Source organism: Coregonus lavaretus (assembly GCF_964263955.1).
Source record: "Coregonus lavaretus genome assembly, chromosome: 3".
Taxonomy (NCBI): domain Eukaryota; kingdom Metazoa; phylum Chordata; class Actinopteri; order Salmoniformes; family Salmonidae; genus Coregonus; species Coregonus lavaretus.
The window spans coordinates 39,555,259-39,565,688 of NC_139990.1; the positions used below are offsets into that span (position 1 = coordinate 39,555,259).

At 42.9% G+C, this 10,430-nt stretch overlaps 1 protein-coding gene across 1 annotated transcript in view; it reads left to right on the forward strand.

Annotated features, from left to right (window-relative positions):
* Nucleotides 1-9,660: 9,660 nt before the first annotated feature.
* Nucleotides 9,661-10,430, forward strand: part of slc6a3 (solute carrier family 6 member 3) — a gene marked incomplete at both ends in the record, with an annotated part of 16,774 nt that continues 16,004 nt past the window's right edge. The window contains 1 exon segment of the mRNA XM_084149770.1: nt 9,661-9,682. Coding sequence (XP_084005896.1) covers nt 9,661-9,682 — 22 coding nt within the window.

Below are 10,430 nucleotides of genomic sequence, written 5' to 3' on the forward strand. Positions count from 1 at the left end.
CGGTTAAGACAGTGATTTAATGATTGTTGCCCTCAATATATCTCAGACTCACTTCCATAATATCCATCACCGTATCCACCACTGTTACCGGGCCGGAGTGGGATTGCATTAGAGCAGACACAGTGGCTCCATCCCAAACTGCACCCCATTCCCTATATAGTGCACCACGAAAGAAATGCACTAGGAAACAGGGTGCCATTTGGGACCGAGCCAGTATCATTTTAAAAAAAAAGCTTGGTGCTGTTTGCCTGAAAACAAGAGCTGGGAGAGAAACCACTAGCTTTCATGATGTGTAACCTGATCCTAAACCACGGCACTCTCATGGTGTGGGAGGAAACTCCATCTCAATGGGAACACTTACTGTATGGAGGCTTTTTACAGTTTACTCTATTATAACATAATTCACTACTGTAAGTTACAGTAGTGAATGATGTTATAATTCAAACTACCTTACAGTAGTGAATGATGTTATAATTCAAACTACCTTACAGTAGTGAATGATGTTATAATTCAAACTACCTTACAGTAGTGAATTATGTTATAATTCAAGCTACCTTACAGTAGTGAATGATGTTATAATTAAAAGTGCCTTACAGTAGTGAATTATGTTATAATTCAAACTACCTTACAGTAGTGAATGATGTTATAATTAAAAGTGCCGTAAAGTAGTGAATTAAGTTATAATTCAAAGTAAGGCACTTTTAATTATAACATAATTCACTACTGTAAGGTAGTTTGAATTATAACATCATTCACTACTGTAAGGTAGTTTGAATTATAACATAATTCACTACTGTAAGGCACTTTTAATTATAACATCATTCACTACTGTAAGGTAGTTTGAATTATAACATCACTCACTACTGTAACTTACTTAGGTTGGAGTCATTAAAACTTGTTTTTCAACCACTCCACAAATTTCTTGTTAACAAACTATAGTTTTGGCAAGTCGGTTAGGACATCTACTTTGTGCATGACAAGTAATTTTTCCAACAATTATTTACATTTACATTTTAGTCATTTAGCAGACGCTCTTATCCAGAGCGACTTACAGTTAGTGAGTGCATACATGTTTTTTTTTTTTTTTCATACTGGAATCGAACCCACAACCCTGGCGTTGCAAATGCCATGCTCTACCAACTGAGCTACATCCCTACAGACAGATTATTTCACTTATAAAATTGACTGTATCACAATTCCAGTGGGTCAGAAGTTTACATACACTAAGTTGACTGTGCCTTTAAACAGCTTAGAAAATTCCAGAAAATGATGTCATGGCTTTAGAAGCTTCTGATAGGCTAATTGACATAATTTGAGTCAATTGGAGGTGTACAGTGAGGTAAAAAAGTATTTGATCCCCTGCTGATTTTGTACGTTTGCCCACTGACAAAGAAATGATCAGTCTATAATTTTAATGGTAGGTTTATTTGAACAGTGAGAGACAGAATAACAACAAAAAAATCCAGAAAAACGCATGTCAAAAATGTTATAAATTGATTTGCATTTTAATGAGGGAAATAAGTATTTGACCCCCTCTCAATCAGAATGATTTCTGGCTCCCAGGTGTCTTTTATACAGGTAACGAGCTGAGATTAGGAGCACACTCTTAAAGGGATTGCTCCTAATCTCAGCTTGTTACCTGTATAAAAGACACCTGTCCACAGAAGCATTCAATCAATCAGATTCCAAACTCTCCACCATGGCCAAGACCAAAGAGCTCTCCAAGGATGTCATGGACAAGATTGTAGACCTACACAAGAATGGAATGGTCTACAAGACCATCGCCAAGCAGCTTGGTGAGAAGGTGACAACAGTTGGTGGCCTGGGGCTCCATGCAAGATCTCACCTCGTGGAGTTGCAATGATCATGAGAACGGTGAGGAATCAGCACAGAACTACACGGGAGGATCTTGTCAATGATCTCAAGGCAGCTGGGACCATAGTCACCAAGAAAACAATTGGTAACACAATACGCCGTGAAGGACTGAAATCCTGCAGCGCCCGCAAGGTCCCCCTGGTCAGGAAAGCACATATACAGGCCCGTCTGAAGTTTGCTAATGAACATCTGAATGATTCAGAGGAGAACTGGGTGAAAGTGTTGTGGTCAGATGAGACCAAAATCGAGCTCTTTGCCATCAACTCAACTCGACGTGTTTGGAGGAGGAGGAATGCTGCCTATGACCCCAAGAACACCCTCCCCACCGTCAAACATGGAGGTGGACACATTATGCTTTGGGGGTGTTTTTCTGCTAAGGGGACAGGACAACTTCACCGCATCAAAGGGACAATGGACGGGGCCATGTACCGTCAAATCTTGGGTGAGAACCTCCTTCCCTCAGCCAGGGCATTGAAAATGGGTCGTGGATGGATATTCCAGCATGACAATGACCCAAAACACACGGCCAAGGCAACAAAGGAGAGCCTCAAGAAGAAGCACATTAAGGTCCTGGAGTGGCCTAGCCAGTCTCCAGACCTTAATCCCATAGAAAATCTGTGGAGGGAGCTGAAGGTTCGAGTTGCCAAACGTCAGCGTCGAAACCTTAATCACTTGGAGAAGATCTGCAAAGAGGAGTGGGTCAAAATCCCTCCTGAGATGTGTGCAAACCTGGTGGCCAACTACAAAAAACGTCTGACCTCTGTGATTGCCAACAAGGGTTTTGCCACCAATTACTAAGTCATGTTTTGCAGAGGGGTCAAATACTTATTTCCCTCATTAAAATGCAAATCAATTTATAACATTTTTGACATGCATTTTTCTGGATTTTTTTGTTGTTGACATGCATTTTTCTGGATTTTGTTGTTGTTATTCTGTCTCTCACTGTTCAAATAAACCTACCATTAAAATTATAGTGGGCAAACGTACAAAATCAGCAGGGGATCAAATACTTTTTTCCCCTCACTGTACCTGTGGATGTATTTCAAGGCCTACCTTCAAACTCAGTACCTCTTTGCTTGACATCATGGGAAAATCAAAATAAATCAGCCAAGTCCTCAGAAAAAAAATTGTAGACCTCCACAAGTCTGGTTCACCCTTGGGAGCAATTTCCAAACGCCTGAAGGTACCACGTTCATCTGTACAAACAATAGTATGCAAGTATAAACACCATGGGACCACGCAGCTGTCATACCGATCAGGAAGGAGACGCGTTCTGTCTCCTAGAGATGAATGTACTTTGGTGCGAAAAGTGCAAATCAATCCCAGAACAACAGCAAATGACCTTGTGAAGATGCTGGAGGAAACAGGTACAAAAGTATCTATATCCACAGTAAAACGAGTGCTATATCGACATAACCTGAAAGGCCGCTCAGCAAGGAAGAAGCCACTGCTCCAAAACCGCCATAAAAAAACCAGACTACGGTTTGCAACTGCACATGGGGACAAAGATCGTACTTTTTGGAGAAATGTCCTCTGGTCTGATGAAACAAAAATAGAACTGTTTGGCCATAATGACCATTGTTATGTTTGGAGGAAAAAGGGGGTCGCTTGCAAGCCGAAGAACACCATCCCAACCGTGAAGAACGGGGGTGGCAGCATCATGCTGTGGGGGTGCTTTGCTGCAGGAGGGACTGGTACACTTCACAAAATAGATGGCTTCATGGGGAAGGAAAATTATGTGGATATATTGAAGCAACATCTCAAGACATCAGTCAGGAAGTTAAAGCTTGGTCGCAAATGGGTCTTCCAAATGGACAATGACCCCAAGCATACTTCCAAAGTTGTGGCAAAATGCCTTAAGGACAACAAAGTCAAGGTATTGGAGTGGCCATCACAAAGCCCTGACCTCAATCCTATAGAAAATGTGTGGGCAGAACTGAAAAAGTGTGTGCAAGCAAGGAGGCCTACAAACCTGACTTAGTTACACCAGCTCTGTCAGGAGTAATGGGCCAAAATTCACCCAACTTATTGTGGGAAGCTTGTGGAAGGCTACCCGAAATGTTTGACCCAGGTTAAACAATTTAAAGGCAATGCTACCAAATACTAATTGAGTGTATGTAAACTTCTGACCCACTGGGAATGTGATGAAATAAATAAAAGCTGAAATAAATCATTCTCTCTACTATTATTCTGACATTTCACAGTCTTAAAATAAAGTGGTAATCCTAACTGACCTAAACAGGGAATTCTTACTAGGATTAAATGTCAGGAATTGTGAAAAACTGAGTTTAAATGTATTTGGCTAAGGTGTATGTAACCTTCCGACTTCAACTGTATCATTAGACACTATCTACAGTAGTATCTACATCTTCAACTGTATCATTAGACACTAGCTACAGTAGTATCTACATCTTCAACTGTATCATTAGACACTATCTACAGTAGTATCTACATCTTCAACTGTATCATTAGACACTATCTACAGTAGTATCTACATCTTCAACTGTATCATTAGACACTATCTACAGTTTTATCTACATCTTCAACTGTATCATTAGACACTATCTACAGTAGTATCTACATCTTATGTCCAGGCAGTAAACATAGCCTTTTGATCTGCAGTACTGACTTTAACTGTATGTTGTAGATTTTACTTGAAGAATTGACATACCCTAGATCAGGGGTGTCAAACGTCCGGCCCGCGGGCCGGATCAGGCCAGCAAACGGGTTTAATCCGGCCCGCGAGATGATTTTGTAAAGTATAAAAATGCGCTGCAATTTTTCAATAAAATAAACTGCTGTTCCAATTGCGTCCACTGGATGGCACAATAGCAATTGTGTTAAGCAAGCAAACTGTTTATACCGGGGCAGAGCAAGTAGGTCAAGTCTGTGTTTACTCACAGCTGAGACATCAGTGACGCTGCAGTGAAAGCTAGCTACCTCATTGCTAATGAAATCGCAGTGGCTTCAAAACCATTTAGTGAGGGTGAATTTGTAAAAACATGCATGATGAAGGCAGCAGAGATTGTGTGCCCTGAAAAGCGTCAGGCTTTTGTAAATATCAGCCTGACAAGAAACACAGTTGCAGACAGGATTTCCGATCTTTCAGTGGATTTGGACAGCCAGTTGAAGCAAAAAGTAAAGTCATTTATTGCGTTTTCGGTTGCAATTGATGAAAGCACGGACATTACAGATGTTGCACAACTGGCCATTTTCATCCGCGGAGTTGATGACACATTGACCGTCACGAGGAGTTCGTGGAGTTGGTGCCGATGACAGATACAACGACAGCAGCTGATATTTTTACCGCACTCGTCGGCGCGCTGGACAGGGTCGGAGTGGACTGGTCCCGCGCTGTCAGCCTGGCTACAGCCTGGCTTTCCCTCAATGATCGGGAAAAAAGCAGGCGTTGTGACAAAGTTCAGAGAGAAAGTGCAATCTGCAAATGGAGGACGTGATTTTTTGACTTTTCACTGTATTTTGCACCAGGAGGCTTTGTGTTGCAAGTCATTAAAGATGGATAACATCATGAAGGTGGTCATCCAAACTGTTAATTTCATCCGATCCAGAAGCCTGAATCACCGTCAGTTTGACAGCCTTCTCAGAGAGAAAGACCACATCTATGGCCTGCCATACCACACTGAGGTGAGATGGTTAAGCCGAGGTGCTGAGGCGTTTATTTGATTTACGAGAAGACATTGAACAGTTCATGGAAGAAAAGGGCAAACCAGTGTTAGAATTCCATTCCGCAGAATGGATGCAGGACCTTGCATTTATGGTGGATGTTACAGTGCACCTGAATAACTTGAACAAACAGCTGCAAGGGCGCAACAAAGTTGTCACGCAGTATTATGACAGCATACGTTCTTTCAAGTTGAAGCTGTCATTGTGGGAGACGCAACTTGCCGGTGGTGATGCAGCTCACTTCCCCTGTCTAAAAAATGTGTGCGCGACCCAACATGTGGCAGACATGAAGCGGTCTGATAAAATAACGGGACTGTTACGGGAGTTTGAGCAACGCTTTCAGATTTTTGGTGAACTGGAGAAAGACTTCAACGTTTTTTGCTCGCCATTCACCGTGAATCCCTTTGATCTGCCCGTCAGCATCCAACTTGAAATAGACTTGCAGTGTGACTCGGATTTGAAGGGCAAATTTGCCGCAGCTGGCTTGGACACATTTAATCAGAATCTCTTGCCAGGTTACCCCAACTTGACAGCCCTCGCTGCAAAACTGTTGTGCATGTTTGGAACCACATATCTTTGTGAGCAAGTTTTCTCTGTAATGAGCATAAATAAAACAAAGCTGCGCTCAAGGCTCACGCACAAGCACTTGAATCACATCCTGAAGTTGGCTGCCACTCAGGATGTGACGCCTGATATTGATGCGCTGGTGAAAGCTAAAAGATGGCAGGTATCAGGAGTCAAATAAACTATGCAACCCCACTTAAAGTGCTACATGAGACACCCTGATATAGTTCTGTGATCTGTGATATACTTCTGTGAATCACTGAGGCATTGTGTGTTTGTGTGTTCTTTGTCCTCAGAACTTTCAAATAACTTGAGGTGTTTTATGATTAATAGTGATGTTGTGCTTTTGGACACACTGTCCTCAGGCTCCAGCTTTATGTTTATATGTTTTTATGTTGATGTGCTATTGTTTTTAATTGTTTTTATTTTATTTGTATATTTAACCTATTCTTGACTCTGTGGTTCTTGCACTTGTTTGGGGAACAGGATTTCATTCTTTTTATCTACATTTCTGCCTGAGAAATGACCCCCTGATATAGTTCTGTGATCTGTGAAACAGTTCTGTTAATCACTGAGGCATTGTGTGTTTGTGTTCTTTTTCTTTAGAATTTTCAAATAAACTTGACGTGTTTTATGATTAATAGTGATGTTGTACTTGTACTATTTTGGACACACTGTCCTCAGGCTCCAGCTTTATGTTGTATGTTGATCGTATTAAAACAAAGAAAACAATCTGAAGTTGTTGTTTTTAAGTTATATATACCATGATTTTTCCGGTCCGGCCCACTTGGGAATAGATTTTCTTCCATGTGTCCCCTGAGCTAAAATGAGTTTGACACCCCTGCCCTAGATACTTAATTGAGGATATTTTGTGTAAGACCAATGGCATGGAGTTACTCTGTTAAAATGTCTCATTAATTTCTCAACCAAGTCTTATTCATGTATATTTTCTCTAGAGAAACCAGGTCAGTAGCAGTCAGTCAGTGTACCGAGCCATTGAACCACCTCCAGGATTGTCTGGGGCCACTGGCTTTAGCCATGACTCCATGGAGAAAAAATGTATCATTGTTTCCCTGCATGTCAAGCTGTCACAAACACACATGCACATACACAGACGCACACACGCGCACACACACACACACACACACACCCACTGTCAACAACAACTATAGAATATATGCTGGCAGCAAACACAAGCTACGCCAATACATAATACTAACACGTTTATATGTATTTTTCACCGTGAACACTTGCAGTGTGCTTTGGTAAACGGTACTGAATCGATGGTGTGCTGGCCCTTGTCTCCCTGTGTCCCTGTTGTTGCCTAGAGAGATCCCATCAGTGACAGCATGATACAGAATGGAACCATCCATCAGGTTCTGTCCCAAATGACACCCTATTTCCCATAGGGCTCTGGTCAAAAGTAGTGCACTATATAGGGAATAGGGTGCCATTTGGGACAGGAACACCTGTCTGTTAGTAGCATGATGAGATGGTAATAGTCATGTATCAAGTTAGCGCAGGATCCTCCTCTCAGTCCCCTGGACCACAGGTGTTGTGTTACGGATACAGGGGCCGCATCCCATAAGGCTCTGGTCCAAAGTAGTGCACTATGTAGGGAATAGGGTGCCATTTAGGATGCACAAAGGAAACAGCCCACTGGATTACTGTTCTGTCCTAGACTATTGATACCACATCTATCCAGCCATACAGGTCATACCACATCTATCTATCCAGCCATACAGGTCATACCACATCTATCTATCCAGCCATACAGGTCATACCACATCTATCTATCCAGCCATACAGGTCATACCACATCTATCCAGCCAGCCATACAGGTCATACCACATCTATCCAGCCAGCCATACAGGTCATACCACATCTATCCAGCCAGCCATACAGGTCATACCACATCTATCCAGCCAGCCATACAGGTCATACCACATCTATCCAGCCATACAGGTCATACCACATCTATCCAGCCAGCCATACAGGTCATACCACATCTATCCAGCCAGCCATACAGGTCATACCACATATATATATATGCAGCCATACAGGTCACACTGCATCTATCTATCCAGCCATACAGGTCATACCACATCTATCCAGCCATACAGGTCATACCACATCTATCTATCCAGCCATACAGGTCATACCACATCTATCCAGCCAGCCATACAGGTCATACCACATCTATCCAGCCAGCCATACAGGTCATACCACATCTATCCAGCCAGCCATACAGGTCATACCACATCTATCCAGCCATACAGGTCATACCACATCTATTCAGCCATACAGGTCATACCACATCTATCCAGCCAGCCATACAGGTCATACCACATCTATCCAGCCAGCCATACAGGTCATATCACATCTATCCAGCCATACAGGTCATACCACATCTATCCAGCCAGCCATACAGGTCATACCACATATATCCAGCCAGCCATACAGGTCATACCACATCTATATATGCAGCCATACAGGTCATACCACATCTATCTATCCAGCCATACAGGTCATACCACATCTATCTATCCAGCCATACAGGTCATACCACATCTCTCCAGCCATACAGGTCATACCACATCTCTCCAGCCATACAGGTCATACCACATCTATCTATCCAGCCATACAGGTCATACCACATCTATCTATCCAGCCATACAGGTCATACCACATCTATCTATCCAGCCATACAGGTCATACCACATCTATCTATCCAGCCATACTGGTCATACCACATCTATCCAGCCATATAGCTCAAAATGAAACCATTTGTGATAGGACGTGGTGTGTTGATTGATGAGGTTTTTAAGAGAATGATTGTGTCCTTTTGATTTTAATGTAAAATGGTTCTCATAGTGTGACCTGGTGGTTCATCACACCCATGGCTCTCTGATCTTGAGTCATAAATATCATACTGTTACCCTGTGGTTCATCACAGCCATGGCTCTCTGATCCTGAGTCATAAACATCATACTGTGACCTGGTGGTTCATCACAGCCATGGCTCTCTGATCCTGATCCTGAGTCATAAACATCAGCCTGGGAGGGTGTGTTATTATTGTGCTGTTTGATGCACCTGTTTGGAGATGATGGGGGGGCTTAGTGTTAGCATTGATTATATTAGGGGCCTGTCAGACATTATAGGATGTCACGCCCTGACATAGAGTTTGCTAGTTGGTTTGGTCAGGGTGTGAATATCTATGTATGTGAATTTCTATGTGTACATTCTATGTTTGTAGATCTATGTTGGCCGGGTGTGGTTCCCAATCAGAGGCAGCTGTCGATCGTTGTCTCTGATTGGGGATCATACTTAGGTAGCCATTTTGCCTACCTATGTTGTGGGATCTTGACTCTCGTTTTGGCTTGTTTGTGTGTAGCCATTGTGAGCGTCACGTTACGATTGAAAGATTGAAAGACAGACTTACAGTAAAAGGATGAGACATGATAGGGTAGGACTTCCTGACGGGCAGACCACAGGCTGTGGGGATTGGCAGACGGACATACAGTAAAAGGATGAGACATGATAGGGCAGACCACAGGCTGTGAGGATTGGCAGACGGACATACAGTAAAAGGATGAGACATGATAGGGTAGGACTTCCTAATGGGCAGACCACAGGCTGTGAGGATTGAAAGACAGACTTACAGTAAAAGGATGAGACATGATAGGGTAGGACTTCCTGACGGGCAGACCACAGGCTGTGAGTATTGGCAGACGGACAATTTTTTAATTTTATTTATTTTTTGTTTAGCCAGGTAAGCCAGTTGAGAACAAGTTCTCATTTACAACTGCGACCTGGCCAAGATAAAGCAAAGCAGTGCGATAACAGTAAAAGGATAAGACATGATAGGGTAGGACTTCCTGACGGGCAGACCACAGGCTGTGAGGATTGGCAGACGGACTTACAGTAAAAGGATGAGACATGATAGGGTAGGACTTCCTGACGGGCAAACCACAGGCTGTGAGGATTGGCAACAACACCTCCTCCATAATGACTCTTAACACAGGGTCCTCAGCCCTCTGCTGTACTCCCTGTTCACCCACACCTGCGTGGCTTTGCACGACACCAACTCCATCATCAAGTTTGCTGACAACACCATGGTTGTAGGCCTGGTAACCAACAATGACGAGTCAGCCTATAGGGAGGAGGTAAGTGAACTGGCATTGTGGTGCCAGGACAACAACCTCTCTCTCAACGTCAGCAAAACAAATGATTTCTTCAGGAAGTAGAGGAGGGAACATGCCCCGATCCAAATCAATGGGACTGCAGTAGAGAGAGTCAGCAGTTTT